The sequence below is a fragment of the Siniperca chuatsi genome, linkage group LG21, assembly GCF_020085105.1.
Source record: "Siniperca chuatsi isolate FFG_IHB_CAS linkage group LG21, ASM2008510v1, whole genome shotgun sequence".
NCBI lineage: Eukaryota > Metazoa > Chordata > Actinopteri > Centrarchiformes > Sinipercidae > Siniperca > Siniperca chuatsi.
In genome coordinates, this window is record NC_058062.1 from 13,506,696 (window position 1) to 13,531,218 (window position 24,523).

General features: G+C 41.3%; 1 protein-coding gene across 3 annotated transcripts in view; it reads left to right on the plus strand.

The window, feature by feature from the left end:
* Positions 1-24,523, plus strand: part of cep112 (centrosomal protein 112) — a 103,193-nt gene that overhangs the window by 67,357 nt on the left and 11,313 nt on the right. For 2 of the 3 annotated variants that reach the window (XM_044180908.1, XM_044180909.1), the window contains exons 22-23: positions 6,867-6,929; positions 13,226-13,375. In XM_044180908.1, coding sequence (XP_044036843.1) covers positions 6,867-6,929; positions 13,226-13,375 — 213 coding nt within the window. The remainder of the gene's footprint in view (positions 1-6,866; positions 6,930-13,225; positions 13,376-24,523) is intronic. The other variant, XM_044180910.1, reaches the window with a different exon arrangement.

Consider the following 24,523-nt stretch of genomic DNA (forward strand, 5'->3'; position numbering starts at 1 on the left):
AGGTTAGGATTAGGGAATGCATTATGTCAGTGATGGTCCTCACAAAGATAGAGGTACAAGGATGTGTGTACATACAAACACACGCACACACACATGCCTACTTTCACCTCAGATCAAAGGGACAGGGCATTTCATCAAACACTAACCAAGTGTGACAAAACCACCTGGAGGCAAACATCAGCCAATGAGAAAGCAGCTTTTTGGCATGCAGTAACCAATCCCTGCTCCCTGTGTCACAGCACCAGTGTCCCTCTGGCCATGCCCCACATGCCTCCCTTGACATGAAAGGCACGCACACACATACACACACGCACACACAGAGGTTGAACATTAGAAAGCTTAGATATGAAGGCCTCTGTCTTGCAATTAGTCTCTGTTTTTCCCTGCAGGTAATTCTTGCTTCAAGGAGGTAGTCTTTGCACATCCAAAAACTTAAGAGGTTCTTCCTCTAAAAGTTAGGTTGGCTTAGACATAGTGTATGGGATTAAGTCCGCTAGCTGGAGCAGGAGCTTTCTTTTGTGTATCTCCACTTATTATGACATGACACTGCAGTTGTAAAGGGCTTTCAGATGTTTTAACACAGTTTGTTGACATCCAGTGATACTGTAGGTGTTGTTGTTCTTTGGTATCATTGGCAGCAGACAGCTTTTAATAAACATAGAAATTGACTACAAAATCTAATTAACTGAGTTAATGTATTTATATGACTTAAAATTGACTAGTTCCCTGCCAATACATCTGATGAAATGTGTGTTTCGGTAAGATCAACTTGTTGGCTGTTATTTTCTGAGCATTGCTGGCCTTCTGTAGATCTAATATCTTGTATTCTCTTTGCATCTTGATTCAGTCATGATGGCTCATGGATCATTTGTGAGCAGATTTTGTCTCCCCACTCACATTTGATTTAATCTGAGAAACTCAAAAAAACAAACTTGTTTGTGATCAATCATACAGCTGGAGAAGAGGATTGCAGTGGCCGTTTGGTACCTCAACTCGGGCACAGACTTCAAACCCTCATTCAAATTGTTTGTCAAAAGAAAATCATCTGTATATGACTGTTGTTTGTTGCGCTTTGCACAAAGCTGACTAGGCAATCTTTTAATGTGGCCGGAGATGCATCTGCTTTCACACTATTTTCCATGTGTGGACACATGCATTCGTTGACCATCGTTAAATGTGGTTTGACTGATTGGATCTTAATGTGTCTTCAATGTGTTTTTGTTGTATTCACATCCATATTTAGAGCCGTGCGCGTGTGAACAGACCACCCAAGACGTTTTTAGTGCAAAACAGGCACACAGCTTTGCCAGATTTTCCAAATTTTCACTGAAGTTACAATTCCAATGCGGTGCCAGCCTTGGTTGCTTCGTGCGTCTTTTTTCATTGACACAAGGAGAATGTGCACAAGCAGTGATGATACAGTGTCAGTAAAGAACCTGTATGTCCACTTAAAACTAGTATAAGTATTAACATTAAAGTCAGAATGCAGGAAGTTAAACCAGGGAGATCTGGCAGTTAATACAATTTCTCTAGTGCATCCATTAACATTTTATCCATACATTCGCGCTAGCTTTGATCCCGGCCCTCTAAGACTGTGTACTGTTCGCTCTCTCAGCCAGAAGATGGTGGTACGAGGTTGTTGTCATTGTTGTTGTCTTAGCCACTTCCTGTTCTTTGCTTTTGCCCCCTGTCACTGCTGACTTATTAGGTTGGTCCTCTGCTATTTGGAGATACACCAAATCACATTATTCAGTCGGTCATGGATTAGACGAGGAGGAGAGAAACATAGGCTGAGGGATGATCAAAGAGGGCCCACATTCACCACACACTAACAGAGTAACTGGGAGACAAAGAGATGGGGGAGGCAGAGCAAAGGATCTGATTTTAGGGGAGATAGAGGTAAAGTTTAGGATGTTTGGTGTAGGTCATTCAGATTGTTTGACCTATGTTTTTGAATTTGTATTTGTCTGCTGTTGGTATATGTTTACATTATAACTGCTGTACAGACACATTAAAGCATTTTCATGCACTCGAGATTGTGTTCTCGTGTTTGTGGATGAACATATGTTATGTGTTTGCATGCGTGTACGCATGCCCAGACCTATCTGAGCTCCTCGTTTCCTCAGTGCACCATCGGGCCCGGCGGCGGAGAGTGAGTGAGTCACCCAGCAGATGAAGTCAAAGTAAAGGCTTTGCCGTCCCAAAAAAACATCACACAGCTCCCTTGCTCACTTTTTGAAGTCATCCAAGAGGAGGGAGGGAAGCGACACACTTTCTCAATCGCATTAAAACATGGCGTCAGGCAGCTCCCATCTTGTTGCATGCTATAGATTACACTTTGGTTTGAAGTGGAGTTTTAAGTGGGACATCATAATATTGGGCTCTGTTTTTTGGGTTAAGTTCCTAATTCAACTCAGAATCATCCTGCATCTGAACGTCAGGCAGATTTATTGATCAAAGTAGGGATGGAAGCATAAATAGATAGGAAGTGAGGTCTACCTAGGTAGAAAACTAGAAAGACAGAATTTCATCACAGTTCTATCAGAGTTCATTTGGAAAAAACTTTAGCAAAATCGGTGCTGTCATAGTTTAACATCATAAGTTAAGACCTTTGCCTATGTAATAGTTCACACAAATCTATACACAGAAAACATGAAAGACACTTTTTCTGTGGTTTTAAACTCTGTCCACCTGCTTATGTTAAAGCAATCTGTGATTCTACAAGCAACTTCATCCATTAAGCATTCACAGCCTCAAACCAACTTTTTTTCTTGACCTTACGATGCGGGTTAGATGTTAAGCCCACTCACACTGATGCTAATGGATGTAATTGGTTTTCTGATACCAAGAACAGGCTGGTTGAGTGTGTAATCACTGAACATTTGGTATGTTGTGTGTGTGTGTGTGTGTGTGTGTGTGTGTGTGTGTGTTGTTTGTGTGTTTGATGTATGTTTATCTGCGTATGCCTGCTTGTGTGTGCCCGTTATGCATTATTTCTGTGTACTGTGTGTGATGCAGCACTGACAGTGAGCAGCAGGGATTAAGAGAATCGCTACTGACAGGCAGTGATGGCAAACTGTGAAATGGAAATAAAGCCTCTTGTTATTACAGCACCAACTCTCTCTCTTGCACACGCAGATACACAGGCAAGCACAGCAAGACAGCAATGATTACAGACAAATGAGCAAATAACATCTCCCAGCTTTCCCCTCGCTGGCAGATTGAACTCATATTGTTATAAGAGACATGCATCGTGAACAGAGGATTGTTTTGAATGCTTACAAATGTTGCTGCCACTGAAACTGAAGGCTTTGTGGAGCAACGGGGAAAAGCTTTTTTTGTTTTACCAGTTTTTTGTTGTTTGGGTGGGGGGGGGGTATTTGTTTTTTTGGGAAATGAACTCCACAAATCAGCTCCCTAGTGTGCAATATACAGCATGTTGTGTACAGGGAGAAACTACCAACAACCATTAAAAGGTATGTTTTGGGACTCATTGTCACCTTAAAAACACCCTTGACATTTACCTAACAACCTGTCAATCAGTCGTTGCATTGTGTACTTTGTGTGTGGAGTGACATCATCCCTGTGTCAGTAGTTTTATATCTTCTGTCAGTTTTAGGACGATGCTGAAAACCATAATTGCTCTTTAGCAATGTGAGATGATTGGAAACCTATCGGAGAAAAATGCCATATGGAGGCAATATCTTTACCAGGACAACAGACTGCTCTGAGTAGATTCTGAAAATACTGGAAACAGACACACACTTGACTTGAACACACACACAGAATTTGTCATGTGTTATCAGGATTACTCCATCGAGAAATGTTTACTTTGGTTTCTTCCTCCTTTAGCAGCGATACAACAGTCCAGTCCAAACAATTGGACTGCACACCTTGAGCAAATTTCACTTCCAAGTAGCTATAGATCAAACTCTGGATGTGTGTTTGGCCTTCATGCATCCATTTTGTCCATTATCTGTGTTTGCATAAGTGTGGTTTGTGTGCATATCTTTTAAGTGTGTGTCAGTGAGAAAGTTGTCACCCTGTTTTCTGCCGCACCCGTCAGTGCATTTTTTAGCATACGCGTGTGTGTGTGTGTGTGTGTGTGTGTGTGTGTGTGTGTTTGGCCTGGTTCCCACTGCAGATTATTAATTAAGTTCTGGTAAGCGGTGCATGCCTTGCCTTCAGATCCACTTCCACTCTCTTTAACACACACAGAAGTACCCTTACGTACACACTTCAAAGCAGCCGCACTCCATACAGCTAGGATTAAGAGGCGATTGAAGAGCCTGATACAGCCTCAAAGTGCCTTCAGCATGAAAATGCCTTTGGCAGGGCACAGGTAGTCTCTTTGAAAGTGCTTACACACACATGTATAGCTGGGCTTTTAATTTAGCTCTGATTTTCCCTTTGTATTTGTCACAGTCCTGTTGGGCTATTTTTTCTTCCATGTAATATCCATATCTTCATCTATTTCCAGCCATTTTTAATGTGTGTCTAGAAGGTTGAGCCGCATAATGTATGATGTTGTATAATGCTTCCTGCTGAATACCCCTGAGCAACTGAAGGTAAAAGGAATAGGCTAGTAGCAAGCTCTTTATGTTTTTATGAAACATCTGAGTCTGTTTGCATGTCAATATGGCCATATGTTTCCATGAATTTACTCACATGTGAACCCACAGTCATATACTGTACAGAGAGTCACACACACCTCATTACCTCACAGTCAGTTGCAAAAGTGATGCTGATATATAACTTTGATCTAAAGTTTTTCACTACTGAGCCACATTTAAGTCCCATCTTGGCTATAATTTTTAAAATATGGACACAAAGATAATGACATCAAATCAAAGAATTATGAAGATGATGATGTGCCTTATATTTTTTGGTGTTTGCAAGTGGTCTGTTAAAAAGAGGTAGAGTTATGATTTAAAAAATATAATACTAACTACCACAGTGTCACTTCAACTAAGCTGTAGTCAAACATGTCAGCTGTAAAGAAAAACATCGAAGGACTCCATTCACACCCCTCTCCCACACACATTTCTTTCTCTTGCCTTTTCTGCATCCTTCTTTGTCTAACCCTCACTCATCAGTTGCTATAGGGCCCCTAGGGACGAGTGGGCTGCCACTCAAAGAGTCCTGGCGCAGGACGACAGGCTGGTATCCTTGGTGATGGCTCTGTGTTTCTGTGGTGACAGGTGTGTCCGCTCAGAGCAGGACAGCAGTGTTTGTCAGGAAGTGTTTGGATGGGGTGCAGAGTCCAAAGCTCGGGTGTTGATGGCTGCGAGGGATTCGTTCAATGAAACAGTGTTTGTTAGTGAGTCGTCTGTCTGTCAGTGGCTGTCAGGACAAGAGTGTCAAGCCTGTGTGTGTGTGTGTGTGTGTGTGTGTGTGTGTGTACTTGTACATGCTACATAGTGAGGACTGAAACACGTTTTTTTCACCTACAGAGTGAGAACATTTTGGGAGAGTGAGGATATTTTGGCCGGTCTTCACAACTTCAAAGGGCTTTTTGAGGGTTAAAACTTGGTTTTAAAGGTTAGGTTAGAATTAGGTTATTGTTGGGCATTTAGTTGTGATGGTTAAGGTTAGGGTAAGGGGCTAGGGAATGTGTTATGTCAATAACAGTCCTCACAACGATAGATGTACAAGGGTGTGTGTGTATGTGTGTGTGTGCCTTTCATGTCAAGGGAGGCATGTGGGGCATGGCCAGAGGGACACTGGTGCTGTGACACAGGGACGTGCGGTGGCCCCCTACAGGGAGTAGCCGAACGAAGAAGAAGCTGGTTTTTAGAGTTTCTTACAGTTGCCTTGAAACTAGATAAAAAAGAACTTGTGTAACACCTGTGGGGGAATTGATTAGGTTATCAGCAAAGAGTAACTGGCATATAGTGATGCAAAATAGAAGAGCACAATGGTGTTGTATACAGTATACACAAGCAACTGATAATTAAACAACTTTAATGTGCTAAGCAGAGTTATGAATGAGATTAAATGTTGATTTCTGCATTGTGAGTTTTCAAAATAATAGAAGAATCTGAACAATATAAATATACTAATATACGGTACTTTATACTTTCAGATATGAGTTCAGAACTTGAAAAGACTTGCCTGCCTTTCAAATAATGACCTATATCCCCCATTAATTTGAGCCTTAGTCTTTCTACAATACTTGTTTAGACCTTGTCACCGTGCGTACAGGCAGCCATTGACATCCCCATCGAATTCCAGCGCTTCACACCTAATTATCTCACTCCGCTGTTCAGCCTCTCATTGAAACTCTGGCATCACAACACAGCTAGCCGAACGGAGACAGATCTTATATTAGACACTCGCAGTCTTTGCTTCCAGCTGGCTAGCTTCCCATAGAGAAACAGCAGATAACAAAGAGACGAGCGCCACTCAATAAACTCCTAACAACAATCTCCATTCACTCTTATTCTCTCTCCACTGTGTTGTATCTCCCAGCATCTCCCAATCATCTCTCTCTTTTCTCTCCCTATAGCTAATTGGCAGCAACGTTTTAATTCCCCCCCTGCCCCCCTTCTTGTTAAGTGATGAATTGTTGGCAGGGGATCAAAGGGGAGTGGTGCCCACTGTGCACCATGCCCGTCACTACCTGCTGGCACACATGAACGTTGGGACTGGTGCTGTGCCAAGGGACCACAGGCCTGCGCTGCGGGGATATGCTGCCAAGAGGCAGAGGTCAACCTGAGTTTGTGTGTGTGTGTAAGCATGGGTAGGAAGGTGGTGTGTGCACTTCCGAACAGAAGATTCAATTTTACAACTCTCTCTCTTTGTGTCTCTCTATCCGTCTGTCTGCATATCTCTTTCTCACACTCCCCTCTCCCTTCTTGTTGCAGACCAACAGCAGGTTGAAGCAGATTGAGAAGGAGTACAGTCAGAAGCTTGCAAAGTCTGCCCAGGTAATCAGTTTTCTCTTCTTCCCATTTTTTCTCTTTCATTTTATAGTCCTCTTTTTCCCCTGAACCGCTTGAAAGATTGGACAAATGTACTGATGGGAGAGGTGAGGAAGCACACACACACTCTTGAATACACAGCAAGCCACCCTGCCCTTTACCCTTAAGCAGATATGCACACACAAGAAGGTGCATGGACACATCCCATATCTGGCATGAGGTTTGTGCAGAGTTGAGACAAATAAATCTACACAGAAGTTTGTATTACATAAAGAATATCTAAAGCTCTGCTGTCCGGCTTTTCTCTTTACTTTTCCTATTTCCTCTTTCGTTAGAGGTGACTGCTTGAAAAGCTCTCCTTTGCAGCTCGAACAGAATCGTGTGAACTCAGGACAGGTTATCAGGTTTCATACCTAAGGACAACTCTTCTCTGTAAAGTATGTTCTAGTGCTAGATAATACAAATGTTTTCCCTTAAAGCTGCACTAATCAATATTTTTATATCAGTGAATCAAATACCTACGTGTAATGTGGAATGGGTCGCTCTGAGTGAGCTAGGAGAGTAAATATTATACTTACATTCATCATGTAGTTGGAAACACAAATCCAAATGAATACTAATGTTGCTCAGTGTCTCCTGAATGTGTTAATAGGCAGCTGCCCCCAAGTGGCCAAAAATCAATTCATGCTACTTTAAAATCCACACATTGCTTGATCTACCTTATATTGGCCACTTTGTAGTGCCCACTTGTTCTGTGATAGGTTGAAGTTGGATTGCTGTGTGCTATATTTTGAAGGGGCTACATCCAGATTTATGCTTCTCCGTTGAGTTATTGTCTGTGTTGGAATAGATTTATAGTTCAGCATATAGTTGAGCCCTTTGACGATCGTTGCACCAACACAACACTAGATGAATTTGTCATATCAGTCTGTGTCATATTAATTGTATAAATGTTTCCATTCATATAGGGATTAAGGGAAGGTTTGCACTGGAAAAGACTTTGCTAGCTAGATCACAAAATGACTGTCTAACTACTCTTTGTCTTTACTATCACCAATCCCTACGATCATCGAACACATGTAGGTGAAAACATGAGCAGCCTAGGTTACCATGTGATATCACTGTAGCCCCCATAGCCCTGACGTGTAAGGATGGGTATCGTTAGGATTTTATCGATACTGTTACTCTCATTGATACTCCTTATCGGTTCTTTATCAATACTCTTATATGTTTGTTTTTTTCATTACTAAATAATTGCTTTTTAAAAACTATATTATTTTAGAAAAGAATAAATTAAGAACAGGATTAAAATCTAATATTTTAAATGTAACTAAATGTTGTTTCTAGAGCAGCAACAGTGTTTACAACAGCAAAGTCACTATATAAACTCAATATCTCACTGGAAACAAATCTTAAATGTCAATAAAATATATGATATTCCTGACATCAAAATACTGAGTGATTTCTGTGTTCTTCACTCTTTCTAAACTTCAGTCAGTATCAGTCCTTCCTCTTGCCCTCTGTCCTCTTCCCTCTTCCCTCTGCTGCTGCTGTGATTCACTGCCTGCTGGTACCGCTGGTAGAGAGAGGAGGGGCTGGTTTGTCTCAGCCAGCAGTAAGTTTACAAGAATTTGTCAAATTTTAAGATACGTGGCAAACTGCCTTTCATTCTTCGTTTTAGCTTGTTTGTAAAAATTTTAGATTAGCCGAGCTAGCAAGCTGTGCTTGTGTAAACATAAGATCGGCGTTTGAGAGACTACAGACAGAGTTGATTAAAATATCGCTCTCTACATGTTTATGCTTGTTGATCAGGTGTATTGATAAAGTATTGGCGTTTTTCTCACAAAGGTACTTGCAGTAATGAGCATAGTCACTAACTCGAGTAATCTCCACCGCCTCTCTGCTCTCCGTGTATGTGGAGGACCTCAGCCCCACCCCCGACACAGAGCAGGGGAGGCTGCAGACTGATAATAAATTACACCAAAACGTAAAAAAAATACCGATAAGAGAACCAATAAAGTCAGAGCATATCTATACTACGGCCTTTAATAATTTAACACCGGTTTTAGTATCCATCCCTACTGACGTGTGCAGTAGGGCTTTCATGGGAGCCTCTGCAACTTCTTGGAGCAGAAGTATAAATCAACCTTAAAAGTCCCTAATTATATTTCACAAACACTGTTAAATTTGTCCCCTGTCTATTCACTTGCACTAGTATTCTTCTCTCCTCCATTCTCTCTCGTCTGCCCTCTAATACGTCTTTATTTCATCTCCATACCTGTTTCTCTTCCTCCTGTCTTGGCATTGCACGTCCACACTTCCAATCAAGGGCCATATGTTTAACATTACTGCTCGTCTCCTTAGACTGAGCCCATTTAAAACTGAGGTAAGTCTTCTCTCCAAACAGGTATATATAACTTCCCAGAACACACTCTGTCATTCAGCAAAATGTCTCCGAAAGTTAAGGCAGCTTTTACCTCACCAGTTTAAAAGATCCAAAACACCCTAAGTAGTGTTTACATTACAAAAGAAAAGAGTTTTCTTCTTGATTATGTAGCAGGGTAAAATATCACAATCATTTGGCCATAATTGCACCTCGTTACCCAAAGAGGAGATTCAAAGAGGGAGTTTTGTTGTTTTTCTTTCTTTCTTCTCCTCTTTAAATCCCCCCATTTTGGGTTGGCTGGCAAAGGCACAGAGTTGAAAGCGGGGTTGACAAGCAGATGTTGTGAGAAAACGGTAGCTTATTAGGTTACACAATGCTCAACTTCAAAAGAAGTCGGATGCTGTGCGAAAGTTCAGCCATGTTTGCCAGCTTTGGAGGTGCGGTACGCCACCGCAGACAAAGCAACAAGTGATTAATCCTCTGTTTTGGGGACACAAAGCTGGCACAGGTTCAGCAAACAACACTCTTTCTGACATTAAAGAAGTCTCTGCGCAGAATTCAACACCTTTGTTGAAGTGTGCTGTTATACAGAGGGTTATACTGAAGGTGTGGGGGGGGTTTTGTGCAAACATATTAATATGCGTGATTAATGCAGCCTATTTGTCATGGGCTTGGGCAGCTTTGTTTTAAAAGGTAAAGGTGGAACCCCCCTTGGGGCAGCTCAGTCAAATGTAAACAAGAGGCCTTTGAACCTCAAAGGCTAACCCCAGTTGTTAACCCCTCAATGTCTGACAGGGGGCATCGCTCTTGAGCTCAACTGCATGGCTAATAGCCCAATTAAAAACATACCACACCATACATTATCCTGAGGGGACTGGAGACATACCACGTAAGGGTAAATGCTGACGTGCAAGCACACATCCCTTTCTCTTGCACGTTACCTCTTTTGTCTCTTTTTTTTGCCTTTCTCATTCACACACATACACAGATTCTCCTAATTAGTGTATCTCCAGTCTCATCCTGTGTGTGAAGTGTCTAGCTGTGAGTGGTCCTCCTAGGTGACCTGTGAACTGAACAGGGCTTTGCTCTCTTCCCCCACTTAATGATCAGGCTACCGTGGGTGGTAGCTGAGGTACTGGTGGGAGATCGTTACTTTATCTCTGACCGTCCACCGTGGGAGTAGGTAGGAGGTGGAAGGAATTTGCCATGGGAGGCACAGTGCATGAGTACCATGTTCTGGAAGAAAGAGGTTGAAGTTCACTCCATATGCAAATGTAAATAATTTATTTCAGCACAATACTCGTTGTTTAGTTCCACAAACAGTGTTAACATGTGACCTTTTAGGCATGTTTTAACCGAATAGGATCTGTTACACTATTTATTCCTTTTGATACATTCTCACTTGTTAAAAGATACTTCAAAACAATAATGTACCATCCTTCACTGTTTTAGAATTTCAGGTTATTAACTGTACTGATCATTGTTAAAGTTGCAATAATCAATACTTTTATATTAACAATGGATCAAATGTCCATGTGTAATGTGAATTGAACCCATAGAGAATCATCACCCTACTCTACAGCTCTCCTTAGCTCTACAGGGTGTTTTTATTTTTTTGTTTGTGTTTATCATCGCTTTGTTTTGGTTTTACGGCCAGCAGCGTTACTGTTTTGGTTCACTCTCACCGCTCATCAGTGTCGTTTCCAGACGTTAGCAGGCAGCTCTTTTCAGTGAAAAAGGCCTATACGCGACCTGCCCAACACCAAATTGCAGACAGACAAAGTTAACAACGGAGAATTTAGCTGCCGAAGAGCCAGATATTTCCCTCAGGAGTTGGTGGAGACCAAAACAGAAACACAACTCTAAATTAATTCTAGTGTTGCTCCAACTTTACAAGGTGATTATATGTTTGAAGCTTGTTGTGTTGCCCCCAAGTGGCCAAAAAATCAGTTATATCAGGTTTAAAGTAAAAGTTCATGTGCATATGTTCTATGTACTGTTATTGACGTAAACTATAAAGTCACTCATCACTGGGAGCAAACCACTCAATAATTTACCTTCTTAATAATTTAACTTCTGGCTGACTAAGTGATTTTTTTGGTAGATTAATCTGCAAGTTAGTTTCTTGAATAAGCAATTATATACAAAATTGCTAAAAAAAAATGTTGCGGATTAGTTTTCTGTTGATTAACTAATGAATTCATTGACTTATCATTTCAATTCCAATTTTTTTGGTGTATGACACTTCAGAGTGTCTACAGCATTTTTCTGTCACTTGCCGTTTTGTTTTCACCTCACTATTTGCGCTTTGAGTGGTCCGAAGACTAGAAAGGCGCTATACAAGTACGGTCCATTTACCATCTATTTAAATCACTGAACAAATCAGAGGTGTGTGCAGCAATTAAGAGGTCTGGAACCAGGGTGCACTATTTCAACATCAGCCAACAATTTATCGTACTTTTAAGTGTTTTCTTTTCATGTAACATCGCAAGGCATTCCCTTTTCTATGGTGGCCATCATTTTATAGTTATTATTCACCTTTCTGTTTTCAAACAGGTGAATAAACACCAGACCTGCTCATTTCTCCCCCTTTTTTTTACCTCAGGTTCATGGAGAGGTAAGCCCGCCTTTAGCCCTAAACAGAGATGCTAGCAGGCTGGGGAAATAGACAAGTCCCAGACCAATTACAGACTTAAAAAGGCCTGGCTGGCTATCAGACAGAGAAAAGGGTGCTATGGGGTGTGTGTATACACACACACACACACACACACATATATATATATATATATATATATATATATATATATATATATATATATATATATATATATATATATATATATATATATATATATTATAACAAGACAGACAGCTGAGTTCACTGGTTTAGAGTGCCGCCACCGCCTGGGGCTAAAGACCAGCAGATGCAGGGAATCCATATTGCAAAATAATTATTACGCCCAGAAATGATGTTCCCATAATAATGTGCCATTTGTTGCTTTCATGTGGCTTTCCCACTGAAGAAATAAGCCTAATCTCCCTCTCATCTCTTTCTATCTGTGGTCGACCCACACCACTCTAACTCCTACACTCCCACACAATGTGCAGATTCCAGCAGGGCTAGTCCTCCAGAGTTTGAACACAGTAAACAATTATCTGTCTAGCCCAAAGCTAGCAGCAGCACTGCCCCCCACCTCTGTCTCTTTCTCTTTCCCCCTCTCTCCCTTCCTTTCCCTCTCTCTTTTACTTTCTCTCATCTTTCCTCTGCCTTTCCCTGACAGTGGCTTAAATAGAATGTTAATTTTGACTGGAGGATTTCAAAGCCGAGGCAGTTCCTTTTCATCTTGGTGTGCACCACAAGTTCACCAACACAAAGTCACTCTGCTCTTCAAAAAGGACGTTGTTTTTTCCTTCCTGTCTATTTTTTTAGCTCCCTCTTCTCTTTCTCTCTCCTTTCTCTGTTTCTTATGTCTCGTCTCAAAAAAGACATAAGACATTAGACTTTGGGAAAAGCAGTGTTTCAAGGTGATTGTTAGTGCCATCCAAATCCATGACAAATGTAAAATGCATTTTCCAATCAAAAATCAGCAGTTTTTTAGTGAGCATGTTTTGCATTTTGCATCTTACAACAGGTTTTCTCTCCACTTTGACTGTTTTACTGCGTCATGTGTTTCAAGCATAAGCATAGAAAAGTACATAAAGTACAAGTACACACTTATAAGTAATCTATGCACTGGAAACATTTTCCCAAAAGATTTGTCAGTATGCCAATTTATCTTTTTATTTACTTACTGACGAGTGGGTAAAACACTGTGTGATCAGTTGTCCATCTGTCACTTGTGCTGATTTTCTGTCATTCCTGGACAAACATGAGGAAAAAATTAAAATCAAACATAATTTTCTTTCTCACCTATAGTTAATTGCGGAGCTACAGACTTTTGTATGTGACTCAAAGGAGGAGGCTGTTCATCTGCAGCAGGCAATGGAGAAGCAGCTGGAGGAGACCAATGCTCGATGGGATGAGGAGAGGAGGACATTAACTCACCACGCTGATCATGCCAACAAGGTCAGTGTTGGGCACTTAAGACACCACTCACTTAACCACACTTAATAATTGCATCTGTCAACATTGATGATATGACAAACAAAATAACTATCCTGTATTTTTTCCATTTTATATGAGCTAAGAAAGTATGTTGGCTGTTGCAAAATGCCACTCCTCTTCGCATCATATGGAACTTTTTGGTGGTGTGGAGTCAGAGTCAGAGTTTGCCACAGCATATTATAGCCGAGGCACGATACCTGAAATAAAGACCACTTTATTTATACTTTTAGGAAATACATACATTAACTTTTAGAGCAAAAGAGCAAAGGTGCTATACAGTGTCACATAGCAAGAAACACTTATTTAATATCATCTAGTAACTTGCATGCATCAGGGTCTGTCTGATTCAGCTCAGCAGGTGACAATGATTGGTCAATCACAATTTTTGCTGATTTGCAGTAATCAATCAGAGCAGCATGTCACAATAATGTGGGATATGTGAGTAAAAACTTTTTCCATAATGGGTAAAATGCTGGAGACGTGTTTTACCCAATCTGGTCTGCAGTGAGTTGAAGTTAGATATTAACAGACTGGACTCTATTTTAACATCAGTGGATTTGTGACATTTGCATCAATGAATGTAATCAGTTATTTTAAAAAAGGAATAAGAGCAGAGAGCCACAGCTCTGCCTCTTTGTCTGCTCCTAGAAAACATGTATCATACAACAACTGAAGGGGCTGGGAGTGTACATCTGAGCACACCAACTAGAAACACACAAACTTTTAAATTAGATCCCATAATATTGTATATAGTTTGATTAAGTTGTTTTGATTAAGGCATTGTTCACAATAACCCAACTCCCACAAAAGTAAACTACATGCTCAAAAAAGCCTTGTCTGCATTTAACTTGATAGACGTAGACACGGGTCGCTTTTCTTTTGTTAAAGCACGGTCACAGTCGTTTTTATGGCTAGTTGCAATCTCCATAGTGTCTTTAAGTGGCTTGTGTGCTCTGTGTCTGGCTGAAGCTTATAAATCTGTCTGCTGCACCCCACTCCTTCATTCAGAGCCTCTCTATATCATTACGGTCATTCTCTTTTACAGTTAAACTTTACACTCAGGCTCTTTTTTTTACCATTAACCCTTTTATTCCTCATTTATGTTTATTTTTTTAAATCTGTTCTAATGAAACTTCATGTGTAGAACAATATTAGTTGATAAAATTAGAGATTAGAGATGAAAAATGTCTCTTTGTCCATGTTTGATTTTGAATAATTGAGGCACTTGATTAGTAAAAGTGGTTAGTCATTTAACATGCCATAGGTAGCTCAGGAAAACTAAAGTAAGCTATAAAACACTGTTGTCCTGCCTATGACTGTCTTACATACAGTGCAAACTTTTTTAAATGTGTAGATAAAACAACATTTTGTTAATTTTGTCTGTTCTTTTCCCTGATCTTCATCCTCCTCAATGCAGATTTCTCTTTTGGACTCACAGGATCTTTTATTCTGCCTCTTGCCCTAGCAACCAGACTGGGACACAGTGGCAGTTGATTGGGTGTGGCTCACTAAATAAAGAGTTGTTGTGTCTGGGATCAGGACATGTTTCCAAACACAACCTTGTCTGTTTGTGGTTGCAGCTGCCCCATATAGTAAGGAGGCAGGTCTGTGTGCCTCCCTTTAGATCTCCTCTCCTTCCAGGCCCTGGTAGCCGAGGCCCCCCTCGCTCAGACCTGAGTTTTCTCCTAAAGTGGCCAGTTTGCTCTGAAATGGCTAGCCCCAGCCCCACAGCTAGAATGGTCTGAAATGTCCAGTTTTCTATTGCTATCCATACATAATTTACAGTGAAGGCTGATGGTAGTTCTGTGATCAAAATCATTCAGTCCAGATCCTTCACAAAATTGTTTTTCTGATCCAGGACGGCTTATAGTAGACTTCAGATCTTTTCAGAATCCCATTATTACTTATTCATAAACTAACACATTATTACATTATGATCAACAAAGCTGCAGGAAGTTATTTCCAGTGGGACTACACGCATGCAAAGCACTGTAGAAGATGAGCTGCTGACTTTTTTCTGCTTAAGTGACACAATTAAATGTCACCCACTATTCCGTGATGAGCAATTTATTTAATACATTTTTATTTCTGTTTCACTGAAGGGAGTAGTTACCTTTTCAAAATCTTTGCTTGCTGTCTAAATGGAGGACAAACAACAGAAACATTATTCTATAATGCAGTTACTTACACTTAGATACACATTACACAATAAGTCATCCCTTATTTACTGTAATTTCCATGAAATGTATGTCTTTATGTCATGGCATCCCATGGGGACTTGAGTGTTGCTTTTAGGGAGACTTGGTGACACTAACTCTGGCTACACTTTTACCATGACACAGCACACACACACACACACAGTCTCCCTTGCTGTAGGCTGTGTTTCAAGACAATGCTGTGTTGAGAGCAGACAAAGGCTTTCTGTTTCTATTATCTATGTCCTCATTATTATGATCCCCCTGTATTAACCATCCTCCAATGAGACTCCAATTAATGGTTGGTTTGCTTATTAAAGGCCAGACATGAGGGGAAGAAGACAATCAATTAGAGAGGAAGGTAAGAAACAGCAAATAAAGAGACAGAAAATAAAGAAATAACATAAAGAGTCGGTGTAAACTTGAAAGAAGAGGGAGAGGAAAATGTTGATATGGTAAACATTAAAGAGGAAGAAAGAGAGGGAGAACCAACAAAAGGATGGAGGAAGTGTGAGGATTGAGACAGCAAACAGAAGGACAAGGGAAGAAAGGGGCAGAGAGGGAAAAAGTGGCGGAGAGCTGTCAGTTGGACATTGGAGGGAGTGTGTCGCCTGCTGACATTGTTTCCATGCTGCTCACTTCAAAGGGCTCGGATTATGAAGAGAGCGAGGGGCTTCAGACAATTGGAGGGAAAGAAAATAACATCAAAGTTAGCCGCACATTTGAATCAGGATAATCCCAAAACAGTTGTTCTGAATGCACGCTGCACCGGATCAGATGTCCCTTTTTTTCCTCGCCAGCCCCGTTCTGCCGTTTCTAGCCTGACTTTAGCTCCCTCTGTGGCTCCACTGTACTTGTGACTTCTTAAATGTGGGTGTTAACTGCCGGGACCTTTTGTATCTCGTAAATCCCTTTTTTAGAACAACAGTAGTACAGTTAAGTATGCTCCTTATCTGTTTGTTTTGTTTTGTTTTTTTTGTTGTTGTTTTTTTGAAAGTGACATTTAGGTGGAGTATTTTTGTGCAGTCTGTGGGAGCGTGTCGTGTGTGTGTGTGTGTACATATACAGTAGGCATGCTTGCCGTTTGCTGTCAGAGACTGGGACACTGGCTTTGCATTGCTGGCCCTACTCCGTTTGAATAGCATATAGACAAAATATCAAAGTAAGTGTTGCAAACTGCACGGGCTGTTTGGTGCAATTCAGACACACTGGTGGGGCACCGTATGGTTGTGAGATTCAACAATATGCTAGTGGACTAAATATAAACATGTCCATCCATCAGGAACAGGAAGTTGCAGTGTCACACATTAGTTAGTAAATAAAGAGAAGCTGAGGTTTTGTAAATTCCCCTTCCAATGTTTCACCTTACTTCCTGCCTTTGTTTTCCATGAATGATCTCTCATATGGAGTTTTAGTCAGTTGTAGCCAGTTATATTTAGCTTACCAATTATCGCATAACAGTGTGTAAGGCAGGTGTGGGCAGGTTTAATGCATTGGAAGCAGACGGTGTCAAAGGACTGTGGAAGGTGAAAGCAAGATGAAAGTGTTGTATTTGCTTTCATCTGTCCAGTCTATTCATATCAGGTAAAGGAAATGGGAACCAATATAGAGGAAGCTAGTGTAGCACATTGGGACATAGCCAGCGTTTGGGTTAGATGATTATTCACTTCCTCATGTCATCTGTTTCTCTACATGTGGTATCTTGGTAAAGTGTCTCCATTTGCAGATGGATTTTGTCTGTGATGAGACACAGGGGTTTGAGGTGAATGTGAAGTTTAATAGTGAGGTTATTGGGATTACTTGAGTACATGATGTGTGTTTGTGTGGCCATGTGCACAGGCAGTGTTTTTGTCTGTGTGTGCATGAGTGTGTGCCTGAAATGTGCAGCTGCCAAATCTGACAGAACTCAAGCCCACATTAGCCTGCCAAGAGAAAGGTACAAAGACACACAGAGAAACCTTGTCTCTTCTCTCTCTCACACACACTATCTTTCCAACTCTGTATCTTCGAACTCTTTCTGTCTCAAACTCTCTGTCTGTCTCCACACACACATACGCAAGCACACATGCTCACCTCGCCCTGCCAAAAGGGAGAGGTGGCTGGTGAATAAACAATGGCACTCCGCCCATAGTGTCACCCGCCTGGGCTTTGATCAGCACCGCTGTTCCTGCTCCCCACAGCAGTGCTTCCTGTCTTTCTGCCTGTCGAATACTGCCATGCGCGCACACACATGCTTGCACACACACACCTAGAAATTAGTCTTCATATCTCATTCTTATACATGGTCCTACATATACTAACTCTCTCCCATTTTCTCCTCACTAAGTCTTTATCTGTATATTTCTATCTCTCGAACTCACACATGAACATAGCTTTGAGTTAGTGCCCTTGTCTCTACATCTTTCAATAGTGTTGCATTTTCTAACATACACCCACATATGCTCAGTGTTTTCACACACACACACACACACACACACACACAGGGATACACACCTTTGATCCAGGCCCATCCAGCAGTAACTTCTAGTGCTAGTCAAAGAGAGGGTCCTGGTGTAGTGTCCTCTGGGTGATGTGACAGCAGACACATTACATAATGCAACAGTGACCATTGTCTCACTCTGTTTGAGAGTGAGAGTGAATATATGAGGTGCACTGTTCTTTGTACACTAGATAGTGTGGGGTGTACATTTCTTTGTCAAATTTAGATGGAGTCCATGTGATCTAGGTGCTTTGCTTTTATGCATGAGTACCAGTAACGAGAGACAAGGCTCCTGTGCACACACACAGCCACACAAACATGCACACATTCGAGGGGGATAGTTGCAGCTGCAGTTTGTCTGTAGTTCTTTAGTTATATATGCATTAGTTTCTGAGGAGGTTGAAAGGATGACTTTGCCTGTGGGAAGGAATGGCAGCAGTGGATCAAGAACAGGTGTGCTGGATACCCTCTGTTGCAGAGGCAAAGAGCTGCTTCAGTAGTTGTGTGTATGCGTGTGTGCGTTTGTCTTCTCTTTTTGCGTGTCTGTCCACATCCTTCAACACATGTCCATGCTCTATGTCAACCTTGAACTGTACATTTGTTTATTTTAAGTTTGTTAAGCCATCTGTGTTTCTGTCACTTTCCTCCTTTTCTGTGTGTGTGGGAATTAATTCTTCTTTCACAATTCTTATTTGTTATTTAAAGGTGTTTTAAGAAGTCTTTCCAATATTAACATCAATCAATATTAACATAGGTCTAAATCAAATGACACTCTGTAATATGGAAGGGTATTACTACCAGAGAATCAGGCACCTCATTCTGTAGCTCTGTGCAGACTGTTTTATGCCTTTAGACAAATCTTTGGTTTGCCTGCCCAATAAACTAAAACAGCACCTCTGCGTATAAAGTTGGCAACTGCTCCCCACTCATATGTGAGTTGCACCGGTCTGCTGGTAGTTTCTCCCACTCTTCCATTGCAATATGTTCAAGCTCTTGAATGTTTGCAGAATCTCCTGTTCTCAATGGCAGATTTCAGCTCTCTCCAAAGATTTTCAATTGGATTGAGATCAAGACTCATTGCTGGCCAGTTTAAAGCAGTCAATTTTTTCCTTTTCAACCTGTGCTTTGGGTCTTTATCGTGCTGGAGGACCCATGAGCTTCGATCCAAACCTAGTTTTCTTACACTGAGTAGAACATTTCACTCTATAAAGTTTGGTAATCCTCTGATTTCATGGTTCCTTGTATAGGGTATAGTCCTCCAGTACCAGAGGCAGCAAAGCAGCCCCACAACATTATGGATCCTCCACCGTGTTTAACTGTAGGTAGGGTGTTCTTTTCCTTATAAGCTTCATTTAGCCGCATTGTCAAAAAGCTCTATTGTGGTTTTATCTGTCCACAGAACATTTGCCCAGAAGGTGGTTTGTCTAGGTATATTTTGGCAAAGGTTAGTTGTGCCTTTTTATGTCTTTCTTTCAGCAGTGGGGTCCTCCTTGGCCTTCGCCCATAAAGCCCTTCTAGGTTTAGTGTGCGGCGTATGGTACGGGTTGAAACCATCACTCCACATTGCTCCAGGTCAGCCTTCAGCACCAACCTTTGACGATTTCTCTCATCAATTTTCCTCTTTCCCTCATGTTCCAGGAGGTTCTTAAAAGCTTCATGAGTAGCAAACTTCTTAATAATGTTGCACACAGGGATACCAAGGTCTCTGGCGATGGCCTTGTACCCTTTAGAATTCTTGTTTCATGGTAATAGCACTTCTGATGCTCTCAGACAGTTCTCTTGTCTTCACCATTGTGAAAACAAGGAACAAGGAATAAAGTGGCCTTTTTAACAATTTTTTTACAATTACAATTGCTATGAAAAAATGTAGACCCAAAGTTAGTTGAAGTTAGTGCTAGCAACTGCCTGTCGTCGACTGTATCAGTGATCGAACCAAACAACCAATCAAAGGTCATGGTCAGTATTCAAAGTGACCAATAAAGGAGCACTGTCTATTCCATCCCCATCTCCAAAGTCTCAAAAGTCAACTTGACAAGCGAGTGTTGAGCCGTTGCGAGCACTTAAGAAGGGTTGAGCATTTGTGCACGCAGATCAGAAATGTTCCCTCACAAGGATGCTTTTCCGATCGCTGATACTGTTCTGTGCGTTCGTATCTCATGCACACACCTGGTTTTTATGTGCATGGATTTTGAGACTAATGAAACTGCATAGTCCTGCCTCTTGTGTGGCTATTGTGCACTTAAATCTTAAAAGGAGTGAGGAGAATGTAGTGCTGTCAGCAAGGCTGCACTCCAACTTCTAGTTCAGGCCTGTTTTTGTCCTTTTATATTAGCATTGGTGTCAGCTAGAAATGGCTCATCTTGGATCAGTACATGTATGTGTGAAGGCTCTCTCTTTCACTCTTTTTGACTCTCTTTATGTATCTGTGTCAGCACCCATCTGCTTTCATGGCCATGTATATGTTTGTGTGTGCGTGCGACTCTACATGTGTGCCTGGTGTTGGCTGATTGATTACTTTTCCAGCTGTCAGCAGATTCCCAGCAGTGTTTGATCCGCATATCAGAGGAGGTGGAAGTAGGAGAGAGATAACATTCCAGGATGCAACTAGGGAACGTGGGAAGTAGAACAGCTCATAGAGACCATACTCCATTCACGGACAACAAACGGAAATTACTCATTAAACCACAAGCCTAATGCTAAGTACAAAGAAACCATGACGGCCTAATGTCTTGTACTTCCCTGTTTGAAGAATCTCATGTATAGATGAATCCGGGCTGTAGGCATAAGTAGACAAGCCACCATTATTGCAGTGGCATCTCACTTGTAAACCTGTGTATGACACTGTACTAAATGCAAAGGATTTTACTTTTTAATCGCCTTTGCCAAGAAATCTGTCCAGCAGATCCTGTGGTACCAGTTATATGTTGAAAATATAGTCATCAAATCACTTTTCAACAAAATTTTGTCCAAACAAATTTTGTTTAAACAGTTGGCTAGACCTCTTTTCTAGGCTGCACAGCTCCTCCAACAACAAACTGAGGCTTTGGGAAAAAAACAAAGCCACTATGTAAAAGTCACAAGGCTCTGCTCCGTGAAATCAATTTTACTTTCCTAAATCTTATTATTAAATCCTCATGTTTCCATCACATTCTGAGCGGCTAGCCGACCAATGCCGACTCCAAACTGCCGAGTAGTCTGCCTTCACAGAGCCGATGGCTCTTGCTAGCTTAGTAACTTAATTACCACCTTTCCTGGCCGAAATTCCACTTTTAGAGTATCATGTGTTTATGTTTTTTATTAAATGATGCATTTCTTCTGATTACAATGCAAAGAATCATGGAGTTTGATTATTTAAATCAGAAGCTAGCCAATAATTCCTGCTGGGTTTAATTGGCTACTTCACACAGCCATTTCACATCCAGACTTTGGAGGTCGGACAGAAACCGTACATTAATGTTATCATAACAGTGCCGACCGTGATTAACCCAAACATCTCTGCTTTCACTATTATTGTCAGTGTGTTCAGTTCCATTTTACTACCACAGTAATGGCAGCAGCGCTAGAGAGCGCATAAGTCAGAAACCTGATTCGTAGTTAAAGCTGTGTGATCACCAGGGGGCGCAGAGAATACTCATAGAAGCACAACCCTGACATACTATTGTCTTATCAAGATGCTAAGTGTTACATATCAGGTGTTACATACCTACAGTTTAATATTGGGACTTAATGAGAGCTTTGAGACTTAACTATGTCTATGTAAGGGCGGCTGGAAAACCAAAATTATTAACTAAAATGACTCAAATCTGCACAGAGCTGAAGAGTTGGGTTCAGCATTACAAGTGACTCTTTCACATTGACATGTTTAAATACCTTTTTTTTTTTTAATGTAAATTACACTTTAATGCAGTCAGCAGTCAACAGGTGAGAAGAAATTTAGTTAAATACTCTCAGCTAGATGTATATAGAAACACTTGCCTGCTAATATTTGTAGCAACTTGTGTGGCATCAGTAACTGCTTTTCTGGTAAGAACATTCAGTCCTGAGTTAAAACAGGGATCCATGTTTTATTTTATTTTTTAAGATTATTTTGTCAAGAGTTTTTAGGCTGCAATTTGTATTTGCAAGTTTTGCTAAACTTAACATCCATTTAATGATATACTATTTGATAAATTGAATATATGTATGTAAGCCCACACACAAATACACTCACAGGGCATATGGCGCATATTTCAGAGTTGTTTCCAATTCTCTTTCTACTGTAGCGCACAGCAGCTGAAAGTGACGGAGACGAATAGAGAACAGTGTGTTCCCCCTATGGGCATAGCTCAGTTGCGACATGTCTTCATTACCACAGCAATTGTCTTACTATTTTCATCAGTACTAGGAAATGCGCCTCCACAACTGTGTCGACATGTGCATATTGCAGTAGACGAGATAACAGTTTTATTTGCTGTTCAGGAGAGTTTGCTATTGCCACCATCACAGTATCTTACCACCTCAGTTCGAAATCAACTCTAGGAAAAGGGCTGAAAAGCATCAAAGCACTGAAAGCAAGGCAATTCATACCAATATCAGTGATATCTTTCAGAGGGGCTGTCCTGGTCGACTTGCTAAACCACATCTTTTTATTCCTATAGACAGACAGACAGCAAAGCAAAAGCAAAAGTTTCACTGCTCTAACACCTCAGGAGGGAGACCTCTCTCCTCCTCCTCCTCCTCCTCCTTCTCCAGCTTCTTTACCTTTCCCACAATCCTTTGATAAAAGTGCAGATAAAAGAGAGTCTGTGCTCATCTCTCTGGCCATCCACCTCTCCTTGAGGTTAGCACCTCCTTTATTATTTACTATTAGATCAGTAGACATACATACACACACCGCCTTGTTCTACTAAAGCTGGTGTGTGTGTGTGGGCGCAGTCCACATACTGTGTCTTTGCTTATCTACGTCTGTGTGCTTTGTGCCCCCTGTGTATGTATCTGTTCTTACCCTTTTGCGTGTCTGTGTGTATGTGTATGTGTGTGTGTGTGTCCTTGGCTGGAGGCGGTGCAGTGTGAGGTTTTTGCTGATGTCTGAAGTTGTCCAGCCTCAGTGTCATTAGAGGATCTCTTTAATCCAGACTTTGGGAGAAACTTCAGACAGCACGCTGCAAATAGAAGGCCCCGCCGCACATGAAGAGCAGCTAGGCTCCTAACAAAACACCAAGTTTAAAGAGGCCCCTGGCCTTTTTTTCTCCTCCCACTATTCCCTCCTCCTTTCTTCTCTGCTTTTTTTCCTGCCCTCTGTTGCTTTTACTTCACCCTAGGGAAACATGCTTGCCTTATCTGCGCAGGAGGACCACCCAGGAAAGATGACTCAGGCATTGGTGTGTCAGTGTGTGCCTGTGTGTGAATGTTTGTGTGCATACAACACTGGAATTGCGCACTCATTTTAGTGTAGCACTCATATTTTTAGAACTTTTAGCTGTTAATATTAATGCATGCCTATACCTGCATGGATTGCTCTGAGCGGTGTGTTTGTTGGTGCTTGTGTGCGCGTGTGCCTCGCTAATCCTTTGAGCCAAAGTTTGGAATGAAAGGCAGAGGCACATTGCTGATGGAGAGGTGAGAGAGGCCTTCAAGCTCCCGACTGAGGGACTGTGCTGCAGAGGTACACCACTGCCCCGTCTCTTCACTCCAGCCACGTGTTTCTCTCCTTCATGTCCCTCCCCTCTTCCTCAGTATCTTCTCTCATTCTCACCTGTCTGAACTCTTTTCTTTCTCTTCCTGATATTGTCAAATTTCTCTTATCTTCCCAGGCTTTTTGCTTTGCATTTTGTTTACTTTTCACCTTTCTCATTCATTCTCCTCCTCCTTCTTCTCTCCCTCCTTCCACACCCCCACAGTAAATCTGATTTCCCCCTCTTCCTGGCCTGTTCACAATGATCCCAGTCTGCATGGCTGATAAAGACCATATCACCCTGAGCATCTGGAGACACTTAAGCAGGCTCCTCTACACACATTCACGCACTTTGACACACTAAATACTATAGAAACAACCAGCATCTTGTGTGTACGTTGAGTGTTTACGTGTGTGCCTGCAATATATGTGTGTATATAAAGTACGGATTTAAGACAGACAGGAAGTTAGACTGAGAAAATGAGGGATCATTCTCCTCTCTCATATTTACCCATAAACAACTTATTATTAGCCATATAAATTTGCAAATTCATTTGAGATATTTGCCCCGGGATACTGGATTAAAGTCAAAGTCAGACACTGGTATTCAAACTGTATGGAGGAGGGGGTGCAGGTGTCACATTGTCCACTTTGTTGTTTTGTTTTTTGTTTTCAGAAGTCTTTTTTTTTTTTTTTTTTTTTTTTTTTGAATGAATATCTCTGGCCATCACAGTTAGTGTGTTGTCTGTTGCTCTATGCCTAAACACATCCCTCAATACGAT